The following is a 23,170-nucleotide window of genomic DNA, read 5'->3' as shown; positions in this document are numbered from 1 at the left end:
TGTTGTCTAGCAACACAGAGGTTAAACACTTCTGTGTCCTGAGGAGAAACTGCACAAATGGCTTAAGACAAAGATTTCTTTAGTACAGCCATGGTTACTGAGCAGATTCAAACGATTACCAATCAAATTTAATAAAATTTAATATGTCTATTCCTTCTGGTGCCATGGTGTTTATTTACTTGGACTGGGAGGAGGTAGCTGAGGGGGCATTTATTGTGCACTATGAAGGGTTGGCCAACTGTGATTTCTGAACAGTGTCACTTGTATAAGGTGGTGGCACGGCTGCCAAAGCTACACCAACAGCCACTGCCACACAAGTAACATCCAGAGCTCCTCAAAGGGATCCTGAACCCGTGGTCACCATTCCCATGACCTCTGGGCACCAGATGGAAAGAAGGCATGGTGTAAGACCAGACACCTGGCAGCTGCCCCTCTGGATGTGTCCCATTCTGCCCCAGAGGCCATCTCATTGCCCTGGCGTCACAATCCTGGCATGCACACCCCAGTATGAAAATGTCCCTGTGGCTGCGCCTGTGTTGCCCTGGCATAGGAACCCTGAGCTCGATGGTTGCGCGTGGTAACCCCAGTTCTATGCAACTGAGCCATGGGATTCCGAGCCCAATCCCTGTTCATGCAAGATTGGTAGCCTCGGTCCTGAGCCCGAGGATTGCGGGCCTGCTTCCACGTACAGGACTTCCAATCCTATGATAGCTTCTCAACCCCAAACCCCCTCCCAACTCTCATCACCTGATCACCAGGATGCTGGGAAACAAGTAGTGACAGAACAGTCTCCCTGACCTCATCAACGTTCTAGCCTTCCCCATCCCCAGCCAACTATATTTGTTGAGTGGCTGGTGGGAAGGCACGAGATTCTCAAGAACACCAGGGGAGGCAGGGCTAAGCAGACCATCATCATGATGATGAAGAGGTGCCGTTCCCTGCAAGAGAAGAATCCACAGTGCCTTTTGCCCCTCTCACATCATAGCCTGTTGGGTCCAGAGGCTTGGGGGTTGTAGCAAGACTTCCCACTGCTGAAATACCACCCACCCTGAGGGGGCTCCTGGTGTGGGTACTATAAACCTTACTGGGTCATCGCATGGTGGAGATGAGGAAGGTGTTTTCCTCCCTTCTCACTCCTAGACTCTTTTACTGGGTCCCTTGGTCGTGGGCGAGGACCTTTTCACCTGACGGGCCACAATTCTCTCTCAGGAGAGGAGTGGGTCCCTGAATCTCTGCTTCTCAATAACACAGAACAAGGATATGCCCTGCTGGAGTCCACAAAAGAAGCCCCTACTGGTGACCCTGGGGTTGGTGTCACATGGAGAATAGAGTCAATTGGTGGCACTGGGCCAACCTCTATTTTCATGATGGGAGAGGGGCTGGTGGCTGAGGACAATCGCCTGGAGGTGGATCTGGGTTTGGTGATGGGTGCTCATGTGATGCTGAGTCAGCCTCCAGCAAAGTTTTGGCTTCCCTGGTATCCCCCACTGACTTCAACCTCATTCCCATAGAGGAACTCCGGGATTTTTCTGGGATAAGTCTCAGATGTCATGATGGAGTCCAGTCTGAACTGGTCTCCTGGTGCACACAGGCAGCTCTGTGCACCTACGATGGCCTGGAACCACTGGCCCAAAATGAGAGCTTGATCATAAATAGGAAATGGCAGTGGGATGTCGTCTTGGTATTTGCAAGCTGCAAAAGAGATCCAGCCCACAAAGGTGCTCAGGTCTCATCAGCAGTTACTGAATTTGAAATTGTCCCTGTAAATTTCTAACAGAAAATGCTCAGATCTCAATCCTACCTAATCATACTAAATTGGGAGATGGTTCAGGAGGAGAGGGCCAGGAATTAGTCGCAGGAGCAATGCAAAAATAAAAGGTTAAGTTTTTAGTAAAGAATTATGTTATACAAAATGCAACATCTGTTTGTTTTGCTCTTTACAAACATTAACTTATTGTTTTTGCACATTATTTTTAAGCCATGAGGAGTTTTCCACAGACCATTGGTTTTGCTTGTACTGCAGTAAATTTCAGATAATTTGGAGCCATTTTATGATTTCTTGCACACATCTACAGGGCAAAAAAAAAGAGAAGTTAGCAAGACAATTTTAAATTCATAACTGTCATATATTTTAGACCTATAAATCTTGTCTCAGGTTCAGCCAATAATCTATCTTGTCTAGAAATCCTTATTTAGGAGTTTATATTTACGGCTCAACATCTAGACATATTGCTGGCTATAATACTGACATCTATCTGCATTATATGGACTGCAAAAACGCCTTTCACTTGCAAAACGCAGACTGATTAGTACTTCAGCAGAAAGGAGTCAAATATAAAAAAAACCTCCAGTAAATCAAGTTACAATCAATTATTGATCATTTCAGAAAAATCCCTATATCATGAAATTAATAAGTATGCTACACCATCCTTGTTTACAGGACTAAATGCAAATTTTCTGAACTATTCATCTGAATCCTAGTGAGTGTTCCCTTAAGAAAATGGTTTTGCCTATTTGAATGGCAAATGAAGGCGGACTGTTTGCACCTCAATGATTGATAGGCACCTCTATACAAGAAGTGTAGTTGCCTTCAAATAGATCCAGTTTTTGTTAATGCAATGTTCATGGTATGAGTCATGACCGTTACATTTCTTAGCACCAGATCTAAGTTTAACACACCTTTTTCAAGGTATCTTTTTTGGATAGGGTTAGGCTGCTCTGGAAGGTTAGATCACTTGGAATCCAGGGGGAGTTGGCAATCTGGATCATCATTTGGCTGGATGATAGGAAGCAGAGGGAAATAGAGGAAGGATGCTTGTTGGACTAGAGGCTTGTGACTAATGGAGTGCCTCGGATCGGTGTTGGGCCCAATACTGTTAGTTATCTATATCGATGATTTGGATGAAAATGTAGAAGACACCATTAGTAAGTTTGTAGATGATACTAAAATAGGTGGTATCATGGATAGTGAGAAAGATGATCAGAAATTGCAGTGGAATCTTGATCAGCTGGGGATGTGGGCTGTGAAATAGCAAATGGAGTTTAGATAAGTGTGAGGTTTTGCAATTTGGAAAGTCAAATCAAGATAGGAGTTTCATGGTGAATGGTAAGGCCTTAAGGAGTGTAGTGGAACACAGGGACCTTGGAAAGATTCTGAAAGTGAAATCACAGGTAGACAGGGCAGTGAAGAAGGCTTTTGGCACACTGGCTTTCATCAGTCAGGGCATTGAGAATAGAAGTTGGGAAGTCACATTGCAGTTTTACAGGACATTGTTGAGGCCGCAGTTGGAGTATTGTGTTCAGTTTTGGTCACCTTGCTTATAAGAAGGTTGGTATTAAACTGGAAAGAGTGCAGAAGAAACTTACAAGGTTGTTGCCTGGACTGAATGGTCTGAGTTTAGTGTAGATTAGATTACTTAGTGTGGGAATAGGCCCTTCGGCCCAACAAGTCCACACTGACCCGCCGAAGCGTAACCCACCCAAACCCATTCCCCTACATTTACCTCTTCACCTACACTACGGGCAATTTAGCATGGCCAATTCACCTAACCTGCACAGTTTTGGATTGTGGGAGGAAACCGGAGCACCTGGAGGAAACCTCTGCAGGCACGGGGAAAATGTACAAACTCCACACAGAGAGTCGCCTGAGGCAGGAATTGAACCCGGGTCTCTGGCGCTGTGAGGCAGCAGTGCTACCACCATGTCGGTGGAGAGGTTGAACAACCCAGGACTTTTTTCATAAGAATGTAGGAGACCAAGGGGGACCTTTATAGAGGTGTGTAAGATCATGACAGATATGGGTAGGGTAAATGCACTCAGCCTTTTTCCCAGGCTTGGGGAAATCAAAGACTATTTTAAGGTTAATGGGGAAGGAATAAAAGGTAACCTGAGGGGTAACATTTTTACACAAAGGGTTGTACGCATATGGAATGAGCAGCCAGCGGTTGAGGTGGGTACATTTTAACATTTAAAAGGCATTTTGACAAATATTTGGATAGGAAAGGATTGAAGGATGTGGACGAAGTGCAGGGAAATGGAATTAGCGTAGATGGACATTTTGGTCGGCATGGACCACTCTGGGCCAATGGGCTAGTCTCTGGGCTGTAGGACTCTATGAATCTCTCTCTCTATGCCTTTGGAAATTAATAAAATTAAATATGAATGTTTGTAAAATAAGTGGATGAACTCATTGGAACTGTCAAGCTCCTAAACATTTAAATTCCCTTTGAATTGTCAAGTCATTTAAACTTCTAAAAATTTCTGCAACTTTAAAGGTCCCCCTTAGGTCCCTGTTAGATCCTTCTCCTCTCACCCTAAACCTATGCCTTCTAGTTGTGGACTCCTCCACCCCTGGGAAAAGACCCCATCGAAGCCCCTCATGATTTTATAAACCTCTTAAAAATGTCACCCCTCAGCCTCCGATGTTCCAGGGAAAACAGCCCCAGCCGATTCAGCTTCTCCCTGTAGCTCAAACTCTCCAACCCTGGCAACATCCTTGTAAATCTTTTTCAAGTTTCACAACTATCCTTTTGATAGGAGACCAGAATTACACAAAATATTCCAAACGTGGTTGAACCAATGTCCTGTACATCCGCAGCATAACCTTGCAACTCCTATACTCAATGCTCTGACCGATAAAGGAAAGCATACCGAACACTGCCTTCACCATCCTATCTACCTACGCCTCTATTTTCAAGGAGCTATGAACATAGACTCCAAGGTCTCTTTGTTCAGCAACACTCCCCAGGACCTTACCATTAAGTGTATAAGTCGTGCTCTGATTTGCCTTTCCAAAACATAGCATCTTATATTTATCTAAATTAAACCCCATCTGCCACTCCTCAGCCCATTGGCCCAACTGATCAAGATCCTGTCGTACTCTGAGATAACATTCTTCTCTGTCCACTACACCTCCAATTTTGGTGTCATCTGCAAACTTATTGACTGTACTGCTTATGTTCACATCCAACTCATTTACATAAATGACGCAAAGTAGTGGACACGGCACAGATTGTTGTGGCACACCACTGGTCACAGGTCTCCAATCTGAAAGGCAACCCTCCATCACCACCCTCTGTCTTCTACCTTCAAGCCAGACCTGTATTCAAATGGCTTGTTTTTCCTGTACTCTGAGATTTAACCTTGCTAAACTGTCTACCATGAGGAACCTTGTCGAACGCCTTACTGAAGTCCATATAGATCATGCCTGCCCTCGTCAATCACCTTTGTTACTTCAAAAAACTCAATCAAGTTTGTGAGACATGATTCCCCAGGCACAATGCCATGCTGACTATCGCTAATCAGTCCTTGCCTTTCCAAATGCATGGAACCTTTTCAAGTTTCCACAGGATTCCCTCCAACAACTTGCCCACCACCGATATCAGACTCATCAGTCCATAGTTCCCTTGCTTTTCCTTACCACCTTTCTTAAATAGTGGCACCACGTGAACCAACCTCCAGTTTTCTGGCACCTCACCTACGATTATCGATGATACAAATATCTCAGCAAGGGGCGCAGTAATCACTTCCCTAGCTTCCTACAGAGTTCTAGGGTACACCTGATCAGGTCTTTAATTAAAGATATACTGGCTGTATTAGTGAAAATAAAAATTAAAGCTTCACTCATTATATTTCAACATGATTTGAATACTTACAATGGATAGAAAAACCACAAGCATTAAGAGTGTGGAACCCAGGGTGATCAGAACAACTTGTAAGATAGTTGACTGTCGTCCAAAACTCTCTGAAGTTTGAAGGATGCCTGCATTAAAAGGTTGTACTTTACTAGCATATTTAATATAAAGCAATTACCAATCAACAGCTGGCAGAATGGCCTCTCTGAAAATCAACAAGATTGTACACTTTTATGGAGGTTTATGTTATATGAAAGAATACCAGGCAATACATTACTTTCAAGGTCAAGAGTGTGGTGCTGGAAAAGCGCAACAGGTCAGGCAGCATCCAAGAAGCAGGAGAATCAACGTTTTGGGCATATTGCCTGAAACGTCGATTCTCCTGCTCCTCAGTGGCTGCCTGACCTTCTGTGTTTTTCCAGCACGACACTCTCGACTCTCATTTCCAGCATCCGCAGTCCTCACTTTCTCCTATACGTTACTTTCAAAATGAGAAATGGCACATAGGTGTTAAATCCTTACACTGGCACTTGGTGCATCTAAAAGTGGTAGATCATTTAATGCAAGTGATTTATTGCTATTGTTAAATTTATTCAAATATTATTCCAAGTGCCAAATATTCCACATCCCACATGTATTGAAGAAGAAACTCTGAAATATGCTGAGCAAATTCCATACCCTTGTCAAATGGTCACCACTGCAAAAAGATCAGACACCAGACCAGCTGCCCAATTAAACCCTCCATAAACCATGGCAGTAGGTATCTGACAACAAAGACCTTGTTTTGAAATTCCCCTCTATCTGGGTAAGCTCCTCAAGCTTGGATGGTGTTAGTGGTATCTGGGATGTTGACTATAAGGTATGATTCCGCGAGTACAAATTTGTCAGACATGACTTGTTTAGTCTGTGAGACGGATCTTATAATTTTGGCACTAGTCCCCAGAAGATAAGGCAGTCTTTGAAAGGTGTGTTTTTCCATTGTAATTTGCAAATGCAGATTTTGGAAATATGTAGAACAGGGTGTTCTCGGGGGGGTGACTTTAACTTCCCTAATATTGATTGGAACCTACTTAGTTCAAATAGTTTGGATGGAGCTGTTTTTGTCAGGTGTTTCTCGGAAGGATTCCTAATGCAATATGTAGATAAGCTGACTGGAGGGGAGGCCGTATTGGATTTAGTGTGTGTCAATGAACTATGCTAGATGTCCAATCTCTTGGTGGGAGAGCATTTTGGTGATGGTGATCACAACTCCTTGATCTTTACTGTATACATGGAGAGGAATAGGAGTATACGATATGGCAAAGTATTCAATTGGGGAAGGGGGAATTAGAACGCTGTTAGGCAGGAACCGGGGTGCTTAAATTGGGTTCAGGTGTTCTCAGGGAAATGGACAAAAGACATGTGGAGGTTGTTTAAGAAGCACCACATGTCTTTTGTGCATTTCCCTGGGAACACCTGTTCCCAATTTAGGTATCCCAGCTCTTGTCTAATACCATTCTAATTCCCTGTCCCTTTTGTGCATTTCATGCCTCAAAGCTTATTGAATTCTTTGAGGATGTGACAAAACACATTGTTGAAGGTAGAACATGGATTTTAGAAAGGTGTTTGATAAGGTTCCCCATGGTAGGCTCATTCAGAAAGTAAGGAGGCATGGGACACAGGGAAATCTGTCTGTCTGGATACAGAATTGGCTGGCCCATAGAGGGTGATGGTAGGTGGAAAGTATTCAGCCTGGAGCTCGGTGATCAATGGTGTTCTGCGGGGATCGATTCTGGGACCTCTGCTCTTTGTGATTTTTATAAATGATTTGGACGAGGAAGTGGAAGGGTGGATTAGAAAGTTTGCTGATGACATGACGTTTGGTGGAATTGTGGATAGTGTGGGAGGGCTGTTGTAGGTTGCAACAAAATAATGACAGGATGCAGAACTGGGCTGATAAGTGGCAGATGGAGTTCAACCTGGCAAAGTGTGAAGTCATTCACTTTTGAAGGTCAAATTTGAATGCAGAACACAGGGTTAAAGACAGGATTCTTGGCAGTGTGGAGGAACAGAGGGATCTTGGGGTCCATGTCCAAAGATCACTCAAAGTTGCCACCAGGTTGATCAGGTTGTTAAGATGTATGGTGTGTTTGCTTTCATTAGCAGGGGGATTGAGTTTAAGAGCCATGAGGTTATGCTGCAGCTCTATAGAGTCCTGGTTAGACCACGCTTGGACTACTGTGTTCAGTTCTGGTCGCATCATCACATCTGGATGATGTGAAACCTTCTGAGAGGGTGCAGAGGAGATTTACCAGGATGCTGCCTGGACTGGAGGGTGTGTCTTATGAAGAAAGGTTGTGGGAGCTAGGGCTTTTCTCATTGGAGCGAAGAACAATGAGAGGTGACTTAATAGAGGTGTACAAGATGTTGAAAGGCATAGATAGAGTGGATAGCCAGAGATTTTTTCCCAAGGCGGAAATGTGTATCATGAGGGGGCATAATTTTAGGGTGATTGGAGGAAGGTTTAGGGGAGATGTCAAAATTAGGTTTTTTTATTCAGAATGGTTGATACGTGGTAGTTGAGTCAGACACATCAGGGATGTTTAAGCAACCCTTGGATAGGCACATGGATGATAGTACAATGAAGGATATGTAGGTTAGTCTGACCTTAGAGTAGGATAAAGGGCCAGCACAACATTGAGGGCCGAAGGGCCTGTACTGAACTGTACTGTCCCCTTCCAATTCAGGTGCAACCTGTCCTTCTTGTACAGGTTACTTCTACCCCAGATGAGATCCCAATGATCCAAAAATATCCTGGTTAGCATGGACAAGTTGAACCGAAGTGTTTATTTCCGTGCTGTACATCCCTATGACATATGAAAATCCTCAACATCAACCTGACAAGTGGGAAAAGAGATGGAAACAAAACCGAGGTAGCTGGAAGTCAGTTAGTCTAACACCTTTTATTGGGAAAATGTTACAGCATTTAGAAATACATATTAAGACTAAGCAGAATCAGCATGGCTGCATGAAAGGGAAATGATGCCTGGCCAGTTTGAGAATTTTTGAGGAGGTAACAATAAGGATATATAACGGAGAAACAGTGAATGTAGAATATTTGGATTTTCATAAGGCATTTGATAACATACCACATGTTAGGCTACTTAATAACATAACAGCCTGTGGTGTTGGAAGCATATATTAGCCTGGGTAGAGGATCAGCTAACTAATAGACAGGGAGACATTTTTAGGATGGCAACCTGTACATTAGTGGTGTGCCACAGGGATCAGTGCTGGGACCATAATTATTTACAATATGTATTAAAGACTTAGATGAGGAAAGTGAATGTACTATAGCCAAGATTGTGAATGACACAAAAGTAGGTGAGAAGGTGAGGATAACACATACAGTCTCAGAGGGACATGGACAAGTTAAATGAGTGAGCAAAATCTTGGCAGGTGGAATATAACATAGGAAAATGTGAGGTTATGTACTTTGGTAGAAAGAAGGTGAACTGAATGTTACTTAAATATAGAAAGACTGCAGAAAGCTATGGAACAGAGGGAATTGGCAGTCCTCATTTATGAAGCTCAAAATTCCAGCATCCAAGTTCAGCAGGTTATAGGGATGCAAATGGAATTATGCCCTTTACAGGAGTATTAAAATTGGGAGGCACCAGTCAGACCAGGATTAGACCTGAGCCCTTTCTCTAAGGAAAGACATTGGAGGCAGTTCAGAGAAGGTTCACTAGGCTGATTCAGGTATGGAGGGACTGTCTTGTGAGGAGACGCTGAGTATTTAAAAGAATAAGAGGTGACCATTTTGAGACAAACAAGATTTTTTAGGGGGCTTAACAAGCTTGATGCAGAGAAGTTGCTTTCCCTTAAATGTGTGTCTCGGATCAGAGAGCATAATGTCAGATTAAGAGGTTGCATATTTGAAACAAAGATGACAGGGAATATCTTCTCTCACGAATCTGTGGAATTCTTCACTGCAGAGGGGTGTTGAGTTTGGCATGTTAGGTATATTCAAAGCTGAGGTAGACAGATTTTTAATTAGTAAGTGAATCATGGGTTATGGGAAAAATCAGGAAAGTAAAGTTGAGGATTATCAGATTAGCCATGATCTCATTAAATGTGGAGAAAAATCAATGGGCTGAATGGCCTACTGCTGCTCCTATGTCTAATGGACTGAAAACTCATTTGGTTCACTAATGTCCTTTACAGAACGAAACCTGTCATCCATACCTGATCTGGTCTACATGGGATTCTAGACCCACAGCAATCAGGTTGATTCAAAACCATTCTCTGGGCAATTAGGGATGGGCAATAATGGAAACTCCTATCCTGTGAATCAATTTTTTAAAAAATTCTGCGCTCAGTTAATTACAACATCTTGAACACCACCATTTTTAATTGGTGCCTTCAGCTGCCTAGGTCCTCAAGTAATTCTTACCCTAACCAATCCACTCTATACCCCACTTTTCCCTGTTGGGACACTGTATATTCTCAACCCTAACCAAGCAGTTAGTTACATGATCTAATATTTCACATGTGGCTCAGTACCCTTTGATTTGTAATGGCTCCGTGAAGTAGAGAATATTTTACTACATAAAGGTGCTATATAAGTCATTGTCAGTGCAAGTACTGTCGACAAGCCACAGTGCCCAAACAACACTTGCTGGAGATTATTATTGGTGGTATTTAAGGAAAATTGCTGACTGCAATCATCAAGTATCCATAATTTTAATGCAGAGTAAACAAACTGTCAACACTATTTTTGGCCCATTTTCTGAATTGCAATATCATTTTGTCACATTAGAAGTAATTCTATGCAAAACTGCTCTTTCACATTCCTGTTGCTGAGACTTCACTATGCTAAAATTGGCTGCTGCATTTTCTACTTAAGAGTGGTGACTACACTTCAGAAGTATTTCAACAATTTTGAAGCAGCACCATCACCTGTACAAGGTGAACATCCAACACTTCTCAATGTAGCTGAATTGATTGATAAATATACCTTTGCCACTAGTGTACATATCCAACAAAAAAAGTCTAAAATTAACATGTGATATTGTGGATTACTGTAAAATCTTAAATTATCTGTAATGTTGTCTAAATCTTTAAAACAACTACAGGATCAGGTAACTGATAATAAATGCAGAAAGAGGCAAGCCACAATAGGATAATTCATAATCAAAGCACAGTAATATACTGACCCACTTCCCTGAGGTAGATATCTGCTTCTCTGTTTCGTTTTCCAAGAGGCGCCCACAATGAACACTGATATGTTCCAAAGTCTTCACTGGAGATGTTGTGAATAATCAGGGAAAAGGGTAGTTCAGAAGCTAATTCAACTGATCTGTTAAAACCCAGATACTTCCTGGCAATGTTCTCTCTGAAATCCTTTTGAACGATTCCTGTTAAACCAACTCCATCATCAGTGATCTGTAGAAGTAAAATAATTATTTTCACTAGCAGTTCATTGGCAAACCTAATAATAAAAATACCAGCTTTGGATATTCGGAGACCAGAAACTACAGTCTGAAGATTATCATCAGCACTTAACATATTCATATTGTTTTAACATTATTTTCTTAAGGCAATCTATTGATTAGTTGACTAATAACTAGTACAGGATAAGATTATAAGTTACTTAGATTATATAAAAATATATCAGTATATCCAAGGTCCTATGCTAAGGTCATGTAAATTCCAGGATTTTGATCCAATAACAGAAGGAATGGCGATATATGTCCAAGTCAGGATGGTGAGTGGTTTGGGGGGGAATTTGCAAGTTGTGGTTTTCCCATGTACCTGTTGCCCTTGTCCTTCTGGATGGAAATGGTTGTGGATTTGGAAGGTGCAACCTTAGGATTTTGGTGAATTTCTGCAGTGTGTATTGTAGATAGTACATACTGCTGCTGCTGAGCACAGGTGGTGGAGGGAAAAGATGCTTGTGGATATAGTGGTAATCAAGGGGACTGCTTTGTCAAATATTGGAGACCAAGAGAGGTAAACTTATTAAACACAAAACTTTTACAGGGATTGATAAGGGAAGTGTGGGATGATTTCCCTGCAATGGGTGGGGAAGGTGGTTCTAGAACTCAAGGATAAGTCACAGAACAAGATAGGTCACTTAGGACTGAAGTCAGATTTCTTTACTTAGAGGGTGGTGAACCATTGAAATTCTTTGACTTAAGAGATGTGGAGATTCTGTCAGTCTTTACCACAGTCAGTATTTGCGGTGCTGGGACTCAGTGGTTAGCACTGCTGCCTCACAGTGCCAGGGACCATCCCAGCCTTGGGCTGTGTGGAGTTTGCACATTCACCCAGTGTTTGCGTGGGTTTCTTCCGGGTATTCCAGTTTCCTCCCACAATCCAAGGATGTGCAGGTTAGGTGAACTGGCCATGTTGAAATGCTCTTGGTGTTCAGGGATGTGTAGGTTAGGGGCATTAGTCAGAGGTAGATATAGGATAGGGGAATGGGTCTAGGTGGGTTACTCTTTGGAGGATCAATGTGGACTTGTTCGGTCGAAAGGCCTATTTCCACATTAGGGATTCATGATTGACCATGTTCAGGACAGATAGTAATAGATTTCCACATATTACAAACATCAGTGGGTATAAGGAAAGTATATGAAAAAATCAGTAATGATCTAACTGCATTGGAGCTGAGCAAATTCAAAAGGCTGAATCGCTTACTCCTGCTCATCGGATTTTGGAGTTGGGCTTCTGAGCTTGGGGCTCATCCATGTCCATCTGCTTCACTTTCTATTTTCTTTTCTTTTACTTAACTCTTGTTGAGGAGCTCGGTTGCAGCAATGTCATCAATGGTTGTGAGTGGGCCCAGAAAGGCAGGCTCGCGGTGTGGGCATCAGAGGCAGGTTTGGGTTCCCGACAGCTTCTGCATTATCAAGGAGATCCTAGCTCCAACTCACGGCTGCTGCAGCAGAGGCAAGTTTGGGTTCCCGGCGGATTTTGCATCCATTGTGGATTCTTGGAGATGGAGGCGAGTTTGGGCCTGGTAAAAGACCCGGTGGCAGCAGCTGCCTCAGCAAGGTGGACCCAGAGCAGACTCATGGTGGTGACAGAGTTGAATTTGAGCCAGTGCAATACTTGGCAGCATCAATGGAGTCTGCATTGACTAGATACGAGGACTCAGTGGTGAAGGGAACTCCTGGCTGGCTGCCAGGTCCTTGCTTTAAAGCACTTAACAAGAAGAACTGTAAAGTTGAACATTTTTTCTTTGTTCTGCTGCCTTTATATTCCATGTTTGGTTTATTTTTTAGCATGTTAAGATGGTGCTGGAGAATGGCAACACTATTCACTCTATTTTGTAACAAAACACATGACATTAAATTAAAAAAATCAAATAATTTGGGTGCAAACTGGTCCTTGTACCAAACCAGTTAAACAGCATTTTGGTTCTATCCAATGAAAAAGCCTGAAAGTGAACTCTCTGATGTTACCAATGTACAATCACTCAAACAGGACTAGATTTGACAGTACTCATCATAGTAAACAGAAGGACCAGAATGATTTTTCAAGGAGCAGAAACAGTCTGAAAATGAATTCAGTAGACTTACCTGTGAATAATGCCTAATAATGCTGGTTAACTGGTTTGGTACAGGACCAGTTTGCACCCAAATTATTTGATTTGATTTATTTAATGTCATGTGTGTTTTGTTACAAAATAGAGTGAAGAGTGTTGCCATTCTCCAAACATGGAATATAAAGTTAAAAATCACACAACACCAGGTTATAGTCCAACAGGTTTAATTGGAAGCACACTAGCTTTCGGAGCGACGCTCCTTCATCAGGTGATATAAAGGCAGCAGAACAAAGAAAAAATGTTCAACTTTACAGTTCTTCTTGTTAAGTGCTTTGCAAGGACCTGGCAGCCAGCCGGAGTTCCCTTCAACGTGCTGCTGGAACAAAAGTCCCCATTCTATGGTGCCATCTCACTTCCACCGATCCCCTCACCACTGAGTCCTCGTATCTTGTCAATGCAGACTCCATTTTTACAGGGGCCTACTTCAAGGCAGAGAAACCATAGGCCAATTCAGACAGAGGCCCCCATTTAATAAAAAAGAAACTCCAATTGCTATCTAGTATATAACAAGAAAAATATGTGCCATGACTTCGCTACCATTTTATACCTATAATAAATGCAGAGATTCTGTAAAATGAATTTTAAATCATATTTATAGGGCTACTTGAGTAGAAAATAGAAGTAATTTGGCATACTGCAACCAAGTTCTCCTCCCTCGTTAACATCCTGGTTTTACCTTGTTGCAATATTATGTTAAGTTCACCAAGCTAGGTGAAGGTGTCCATTCAGGGTGAGTAGCTCACAGGTTATATTTAACAGAATTAGCTATAAAATACAGAAGAGTTTTAATCAGAATTATTTTTTAAAATATTCATTCACAGCATGCAGGTACCATTAGCTAAGCCAGTGGTTTTCAACTGCTGTGCCATGACAAGTTGAAATGTATGCTGTGAAATTCAGGAAAAGGGATGTAGTCGTCAGATTCTGTGCTTCTGATCTCTTCTGGCACCTTGGCGTCTACTGAAGGCAATAGATTCTGAAGAGAAAGTGAGGACGATGCTATCAAGCAGCACTTAGTTCTGCCAGACCCACTCAGATCCTGATTTCGTTACAAGCTGGAATGGATAATAAATGCCGGCTCAGACAGTGACACCCATATTTTGTGAATTAATTTCCAAAATGCCCAGTAAGTTTAAACCGCTGAATCAGCAATAAATATTAACAGGTTCGGGTTTGCTTCCCTGGGTCCTCTCACAGAAAATATGAGACAGACTAAAACCATCTCCGGGGATCTAAGATGGCGGCGATCTGAGAAGATCACACTGCAGAGCTTCGCATCGCAGCAGGAGCAGGACGGTCCTTTAACCCGCCCAGCCCAGGTCATCAGGTTTTCTTGGGGCGTTGGAAAGATTGTGGAGCCCCAAGAAACATTTAAAAATTGACTTACCTGTATTTTCAGCTGTCCAGAAATGCCTAAAAAGGGAGGAGGAGCATCTGAGGCCGGGTCTGCAGCTCAGCCTGCAGCAGCCTCAGAGCAGATTACTCTCCAGGACCTGGTGAACCAGCTCTCGAAATCTCGCGAGATGTTCGGGAAACAGATTGAAGAGAAACTGGCTCCAGTCTCTCTCATGCTGCAGAAGCATGAGCAGCAGCTGGGAGACCTGGAGTAGAGGACGGATGAGGTGGAGCACAGGGTCACAGTGGTGGAAGCTGATGCCAGTTCATCCAAGGATGAGATCCAAGCCCTGAAGACGCAGGTTTGTAGTTTGCGTGACCAAGTGGATGATCTTGAAAACAGGGGCAGGAGAAAAAACATTCAGATCATTGGTCTGCCTGAGGGTAAGGAAGGTGAGCGGCCTGTGGAATTTATTGAAGATTGGCTTCTGAAATTCCTTGACTTGGAGACTGGCATGAGAGGATTGAAGATAGAGAGGGCTCACCCGGTCGCAGCGCGGAGGTCGGGTCTGGGTCAACGCCCTCGTCCATTCCTGGTGAGGGATAAGGAGAGTGTCATGGAGACTTCCAGACTAGAGGGGAAGGATCCAAAGGCCCTAATTTACGAGGGGTCTAAGATCATGCTTTTTCAGGACTTTTCAGCGGCGGTGATCCAGAAACGAAAATCGTATGATGGTGTCAAGAGAAGATTGAAGGAGCTTGGGATTCATTACTCCCTGAGATATCCGGCAGTGGTTCGGATCACCTTAGATGGATCCATGCATCTCTGTGACACATAGGAGAAGGCAAGAGACTTTGTGGACAAACTAACCGAATTTAAACAGTTGTAGTATATATAAATATTGTTGCTTGGGTATGTGTTTATCATTCTATAAAAGAAATGGAGGAAATCCGGTTGGAGCTTTGTTTTCCCCCCTTTTGTTTTCCTCTATTGATGATAATTTGGTTCAAACTATGCCTGGCGGTAGTTAAGATGTACATTTTAAATTTCTAAGATAGGACATACCAAAGGATGGGTTGGGGTATTTATTCCCCTTTTTTTTAATAAAAGAATTTTTAAAATTCATATTGATATTCTATGGGGTGTTTATTCTTTTTAGCTTGTGCTTACGAAGCGGCTCTAGTTGGGAGAAGTGAAGGTGGTTGAGATGGTTAGATGCCTATTTATGGGCAGTTCGGGATGGGTAGTTGCCCCCTCCGGGCAGGGGGTGAGTTCCCCTACTCGGCGCTATTGGCGCTTTATATGTTGACTTGTTTTCTGGTTTTTGTTGTTTTTTATTTTTAATTTGTATGTTTGTTAAATGTCGTGGTTTTAGTTTATGTAGTCTTTATATTTGATGGACCATGCGACACAAAGGCTCAACAATTTGTGGTTCGAGTTCCTCCTCTCTGGAATTTAAATGTAATTGCAGAAGATTATGGCTAATGATTTGATTAAATAGTGTACCTGGAATATCACCAGTTAAGAGGAAGAGGTACTCTTGAGTCTGAGAAAGGAGAAGGTGGATATTGCTTTGTTACAGGAGACACATTTGGATGACAAGGAGCACCTGAAATTAGGGCAGAATGGCTTTGACCGAGTTAACTTTTCATCATTTTAATACCAGAAGTAGGGGAGTGGCTATATTGGTTAGGAAAAATCTCTCATTTAAATTGTTGGAATGTGTTAAAGACACATGAGGTTTCTAATTCTTAAAGCCTTGATAAATGGGGAAGAATATGGTATTTTAAATGTTTATTGTCCCCCAGCTCATCCTCTTAAATTCTTGGTAGATGCTTTTTCTAAACTGATAAGTCTCAAGTCTTGGCACATCATTATAGGGGGAAATTTTAACTGCCTCATGGACCCCACAGTAGACAGGTTGCCTAAAGGTCCCTCAATACCCTCTGCGCAAACTAAACAGTTCTTGGGTTTGTGTGGGGAGTTAGGGTTGGTGGATGTCTGGAGGTGTCTCCACCCGACAGGTAGGGATTTCACGTTTTTCTTCAATCCGCATTGATGTCACACGAGGATTGATTTTTTTTTTTCTCTGACCCCTGCAGTAACCCTGGATCTGGTGGCATTCTGTATGATTGGTAATATTGCCATCTCTGATCATGCTCCAGTGTACCTCCTGGTTAAGATTAAGGATTACAGTGGATTCAAGGTACTGGTGAATGGACCCCTTTATTCTTATGGACAGTAAGTTTGTGGAGTATTTCTCTAGGAAATTTCAGGCATTCCTAGACATCAACATAGGCTCGGTTGATAGCTCATCTGTTCTCTGGGAAACTGCTAAAGCTTATGCCAGAGGGTTAGTTATTTCATATTCCACCAGTAGGAAACGGCAGAAGGGTGAGCAGCAACGTCTCCTTGAAGCACGGTTGAAGGCAGCCGAGAAGGCCTATTTTGACAGACCCTCATTGGTCAAACTACAGAGAATTATGGCACTGTGGTCTGCACTAAATTCCGTGCTCAGGCAGATGGCAAAGAAGGAGCTGGCTTTTGCAAAGCAAAGGTTATACGAGCATAGTGACAAGCAGGCAAATACTTAGCATACCTTGCCAGAAAGAGAAGTGCCCCACAAACCATTACAATGATTAGGGAAGGGTCTGGGAACCTAACATGTGATTCTAAAAAGATTAATGTGGCATTCCAGAGACTCTACTCTAAGTTATCTCAGTCTGAGAGTTGTGAGGAGTGGCAGGCCAAAATGGAATCCTTCTTTTAGAGATCTGAAGCTCCCAGGTGTGACTCCCGAACAACAGTCCTTTCTCAATGCCCTATTATCAGAGCAAGAAGTGCAGGAAGCTGTGAGGTAGCTTTAGAATGGAAAGGTGCCCGGTCTTGACGGACTTCCCAGTGAATTCTATAAGGAATTTATAAGTATACTGTCAGGCCTGATGCGGAATATGTTTAATGATTCATACAGTCATGATTGTCTCCCACCATCTCTGAGAGAGGCCAGTATTTCACTTATCCTTAAAAAAGGGAAGGATCCGGAAGACTGTGCTTCATACAGGCCCATCTCGCTCATAAGTGTGGACTTTAAGATCCTCTCTAAGGCTCTCGTGTTAAGGCTGGAGACTGTGTTACCCTCTATTATTAAAGAGGATCAGACAGGCTTCATAAAGGGTCGCAGATCCTCCAATAATGTTAGGAGGCTGCTTAACGTAATTCAAGCATGCCGACAGCAGTCAATACAGGGATTGGTGATTTCTTTAGATGCAGAATAAAGAATTTGACTGAGTTGTGTGGCTGTACCAGTTTGGTCTGGGCGAAGTTTTCATAAGATGGGTAAAGGTTCTCTACAGTGTACTTCTCGCAGCGGTCATTACCAAGGGGGTGCAATCAAGCAATTTTAATATTTCTAGGGGCAGCCAGCAGGGCTGTCCCCTTTCACCATTACTTTTTACGTTGGTGATTGAACCGTTGGCAGAGGCCATTCGTGGGGATCTCAGTATATCACCTCCAGAAGTGGGGTCAAAATTACATAAGATCTTGCTGTATGCAGATGATTTTCTAATTTTCTTGACAAATCCAGCAGTCTCAGTGCCTTGCCTGATACAATGCATTCACGCGTTTGGCGCTTTTTCAGGATAGAAGATTAATTTTGCTAAATCAGAGGCTATGCCTATGGGTGGTCTTACGAAAGAGTTGGCTCTTGAGAGTGACTATAGATTCCCATTTAGGTGGTCACTTTTGACCTATGTGAGTGATTGGGTTTGTGGAGACCCTCTTTCAATATGGCTAGATATTGAAGTCTCCCAGGCAAGGTGCCCCCTTACCAGTTCGCTGTTTTTGGACAAGGTGAGGACACTTAGGGAATATTGCCATAACTCAATCGTCATCAATACCATTAAAGCATGGAGGGCAATTTGGCGGAGGGAAGGTAATATTGGCAAAACATCTTTGTTTACGCCTTTAGTAAGTATGCTGGGTTTTCAACCAGGTATGATAGATTCAGGATTTAAATGTTGGGCAGCTAGGGGTATACCTTCCATGGGTGATTTATTTGAGGGAGATGTAATGATGTCCTTCGATCAGTTAGTACGGAAGTACAAGTTACCCAATAGAGACCTCTTTCGTTTTTTTTTCAAGTTAGAGAATTTATTCAAAAAAAACACACTTTTGACTGATCCCTACAAATCTGAAATAGAAAGAGGGGTACTAAGGGCTAAGAGTACACACTCTGTCAGTACTTTATATCACCAATTAGGGGGTGCCACCTTAGATGAGTCTGATCAACTCTGCAAGATGTGGGAAAGAGAGCTGGGTGTTGAAGTTTCTTCAGAGGCATGGGAGGATATTTGGGAGAATGCAAGGAAGATATCAATTTGCAGTAGGACCCATGCTTTACAGTTAAAGATTCTCCACAGGGTCCACTTAGCCCCAGACCGTTTGTCAAAATTTAAACCAGGGGTGTCTTCAGCATGTCCCAAGTGCAAGGTCTGTACGGGTACTCGTACCCATTGTCTTTGGTCTTGTGACAGGCTTCAAACGTATTGGAGTGCTGTGGTGGGTGCAATGGAGAGGATTTTAGGTGTAGAGGTGGTGTAGGTGTATTTCTCTCCTTTTGGGCCTACCCATTGTATTTCCTGCAAACGCGTATAAGAAAAAACTTTTAAATATTCTTACATTCTGTGCAAGAAAGAATATCTTCTAGGTGTGACGGAAGATTGTTATGGAGCATATTCCCCTGGATTTTCTCACAAATATGGTACACCACAAAACTGAGAATATCTACAAGAGATGGCAACCCTTTTTGAAATACCTGGACACAGATTTATCTGCCACAATAACAAGGGCCTTTTTATAGCTGTAACGATTGCGTTTCATGAGTCCAATATCCGGGGAGGAGGAACTATGAATGTATGAGTGTTTTGTTTGGCTGGGCTGAGTTATTACTATTTATTTATTTGTTTGTTGTTAGATATTTATTTATTTCGTTAAATAGCTAGTTTAGTTTTTTTTTTAAATTTTCTACTTCTATATATGTTTATACATTCGTACAGGAAGGTGGGTTGGGGAATTTGTTTTATTATTTGGGTTTAGTTTTGTACTGTTTTGAAATGCATTGTTTTGTATTTGTAATATTTAAAAATCTATTTTTTAATAAAATTTTATAAAACCATCTCCAACTTTTAGAAAACCCAACATTTCCTCCTCTCCTGCCCCCATCTGATCACCTAAGCAACCCGCCTCATTCACTGACATACTAAAACGCTATTTAAATATCGCGAGGCCTCAAAGCTTTTCAGTACGTAAGGTAATAAAGTCTTGTCAATCCTGCGCTACTGAGAATTCAAATAAACTCTGCATTTCTGAAGAGATGCAAGTCCCGGCCAGAAATGTGGAACCCCGCCCATAGAAGCAGAAATGGAATCTCGGAAGAACCGATCTTTTTCATTCCTTATCCCCCTGAACATACTGTCGCCAGCAATGTTTTGTTTCCAGCCTGTGTGGTCTTCCTAGAGCTACTATAATAACATGATTCGACAGTTTTTGCTTGACATTCTGCAAAATCCTGCCCATGAACACGTAGATTCAAGTCTGTTTGTGCTTCCACTTCCTCCTCTCTCCCTCCATATTGTTCCTTGTCGTTGGTACTGTTCGCTGCTCCTTATCTGTGCAGTTTATTTCTCCTGGGCTGTTGTGACCTTGTTGCCCCGTCCCTGCCAGTTTGGGTTGCATCCTCTCCCAAAAATAGGGGGTCAACCTCCCTGCACGTCTACTTCAGACCGGTTGAGATTTTTACTCTGTCCTGTCCCGCCTCAAATTTTTATGTTTTACTGAATTACACGACGTACACTTTTTTATCTTCAGCAGGGGGGGGGGCTGTAAATCTGCTGGGGGGAATATTATTTGACTGTTGTAGGACCAATATTAATTCTTCTAGACAAAGGAAGTGCAACTCCCAGTCATTCGGCCTGAACGCCATCGACTGGTGCAGTGAAACAGCGTAGTCGGAATTACCCCAATTTACTGCCATATTTGATTGCTGGTACCTTGAAACATTTGATCGCTGACCTATCTACAGATTAGCCCTGTTCCATACGATTCTAAAGATTGGTAGATCATACAAAGGGGCTGCGTTTCTGAAGCTTGTGATTTCAAATAAACATGTTGAATTATAACCTGGTGTGACTTATTTCTTTGTCCACTCTAGTTCAACAGGGGCACCCCCACGTCAATATTAAAAATGTTTGGAAGGAGTTAATAGTTTTAGGACTGTTTCTTATGATATTGTCTTGTAATATTTAATCTTGTGTATTTATATTTATATAGGCGTGTATTTATATAAAACACAGCAAAACATCATAAGACCCTGCAGACGAACAGCTTAAATTTGACCTAAGTACATTATCTTCACCTTATACCAGCTGAGAGCCCTGTACTGAACTCCAACTTCATACTCAGCTTTACAGGGCAACCTTGCTGTTTCTCCACATTTTACTGTGACTTCGAGTACGGGTTCCGTCGCCACGAACACCAGTCCTGCAGAATGAGGAATACCAAAGCTCAGATAATGTACAAAACTCGTATAAACTTAGCATTAAATACTATTGATCATTGATAAGGAAGCTGACGTTCAAAACAAGTAGTAGTTGAACCTATCTGTTTCACATTTACCCACGACAGGGTGCGGCAGAAAACGCGGCCATTGTCTACAACAATTATTTTCTTAGAACTACGCAATCATACATTTACCTTGAACAGCTAGAAACCAATATTGCTTCAAATGAAACGCCATTCCTTCAGAACACATTCCTTTAAAACATTATGTCGAGAAACAGCAAGGTTTTTGGCTAATCTCCGGGAGAGCCAAAGCTCTGCGGTAAACAGCTAACGTTGTGTAAAGTTCATTTCCTGTTTTCGTCTTAAAGCCGTTGAGAAAATTTAATCTATTGACAGTTGAAAGTTCGGATAATTGGCTTCACTCGACGAAGATGTTTATTTATTGAGCGTATTACTTATTTTGTGAAAGTATTTCATTTTTTTGTTGTGAAAGACGGGGTAAACACAGTCCCGGAAGTACTAGGAGAAAGTGAGGACTGCAGATCAGAGGTGAAACACGTGTTGCTGGAAAAGCGCAGCAGATCAGGCAAGCATCCAAGGGGCAGGAGAATCGACATTTCGGCCGAAGAAGGGCTTATGCCCGAAACTTCGATTCGCCTGCTCCTTTTTAGCTGCCTGACCTGCTGCGCTTTTCCAGCAACACATTTTTCAGTTCCGGAAGTAGTGTTATACTTCATTTTGTATATGAATGATGCAACGGCTGCACGCAAAATTGCTCCTGCTCCTGCTTTTAGCCGGGCGTAAGTGGAGAAATTGGGTTGGGGTCCGGGTCTGTTTGAGTGGGGGCGAGAGTGGGAGTGGGAGTGTGAAACGTGAGTGAGGGCTGGAGTTGAATTTTTGTGCGTTGGCATTTGGTAAAAGTATAAGTCTGGCTTCACGCTGAGTTGTTTCATTGTAAAAAAAAGCGCATGAGTACAATTCTTCTCTCCGACTATTACTCTGCAATTGTTTTCTTCTCTCGCAATAATTATGCAAGCATTCTTTATTTCTCATTATTTATCACGACTGATAAATAAGTACGTAAGTTAACGGGATTTCGCGTCTACAATGCTGCAGATTTATTTTGATACGAAAAATTATTAATGATTTTTTAATACACTTTTATTCAATTTATTCTGGTCGTTTACTGCGTTATGGCGAGGATTAAAGTCCTTCTGATTTAATGTTACTTCGAAAAAATCTCGGGGGGGGGGTCAGAAAATGTGAATGGTGTTGCGTTAACTTAAGGCAATGTATGAAAAATAACAACTCAACTTATTTCTGCTAATTAGAGAAATTTTAGTGGTTTAGGCGAATTTCGAACCAAGACTTTTACACTTATATAATCTGTTAGTTACATTGTGTTTCTTTTGATTATACTCATCTGCCCAATTGTACCTATCAGTATTTCCGTAAGGCACATGACTGCCTCACAGTAAGTGTCGAATAGAGACTCACTGCCTTTATTCCTGATGAAGGGCTTTTGCCCGAAACGTCGATTTCGCTGCTCGTTGGATGCTGCCTGAACTGCTGTGCTCTTCCAGCACCACTAATCCAGTAGATGTAAACCAACTTGAGTCATTAAATCAAAGCCCTGTCAGCGTTCTCCAGTTTGCTTATTGTCGTCAATGAACTACTTTAATGAAATGCCAGAAACACATCGCCCCGCCCCCCCTAAACTTTGGGCACAGCAAGCAGCCGTAATCACCAATGGGATAGTTGTTAATAAATGTAGTTTTGAGATATTAATCGAGGGATCTGTATTGGCCAGGACGCAGTGCTTCGGGATCTTTGGGATTGTGAAAGGTGCAATAATAAATGCAAATGTTTATTTCTATTGATTGCTGTATACATTGAAGTAGAATCAGATTCTCTAATGCTTTTAAAAACATGTTTAGAGTTTCCGCTATTTTTATTATGCAAGATTTATTCCTAGCACAAACGAGTTCTCTCTCCTACGCCTTATGTAGTAACACCTACAAATAGGCGGCACAGTATTCAGGGTAAAAA

At 42.2% G+C, this 23,170-nt stretch overlaps 1 protein-coding gene across 1 annotated transcript; it reads right to left on the bottom strand.

Moving 5' to 3' along the window:
• Positions 1–1,872: 1,872 nt before the first annotated feature.
• LOC140465017 (CD83 antigen-like) lies at positions 1,873–21,486 on the bottom strand. Its single transcript, XM_072560807.1, has 5 exons — positions 21,314–21,486; positions 20,976–21,100; positions 10,832–11,060; positions 5,655–5,761; positions 1,873–2,069 (listed from the first exon to the last, which is right to left on the bottom strand). Exons 1-5 carry the CDS (start codon positions 21,369–21,371, stop codon positions 1,974–1,976), a joined length of 615 nt encoding a protein of 204 aa, XP_072416908.1. The 5' UTR covers positions 21,372–21,486; the 3' UTR covers positions 1,873–1,973.
• Between the last annotated feature and the right edge of the window lie 1,684 nt (positions 21,487–23,170).

The sequence above is a fragment of the Chiloscyllium punctatum genome, chromosome 41, assembly GCF_047496795.1.
Source record: "Chiloscyllium punctatum isolate Juve2018m chromosome 41, sChiPun1.3, whole genome shotgun sequence".
Lineage (NCBI taxonomy): Eukaryota > Metazoa > Chordata > Chondrichthyes > Orectolobiformes > Hemiscylliidae > Chiloscyllium > Chiloscyllium punctatum.
This window is presented reverse-complemented; position numbering and strand designations above follow the sequence as displayed.

Excerpts from the sequence above, each read along its gene's own strand:
- LOC140465017 (XM_072560807.1), bottom strand. The coding sequence starts at position 21,371 with ATGTGTTCTGAAGGAATGGCGTTTCATTTGAAGCAATATTGGTTTCTA. Across the intron at positions 21,101-21,313 it reads TTGGTTTCTAGCTGTTCAAG|GACTGGTGTTCGTGGCGACG; the intron begins GTAAATGTATGA and ends CTCATTCTGCAG. Across the intron at positions 11,061-20,975 it reads GGGCTCTCAGCTGGTATAAG|ATCACTGATGATGGAGTTGG; the intron begins GTGAAGATAATG and ends TTACTTCTACAG.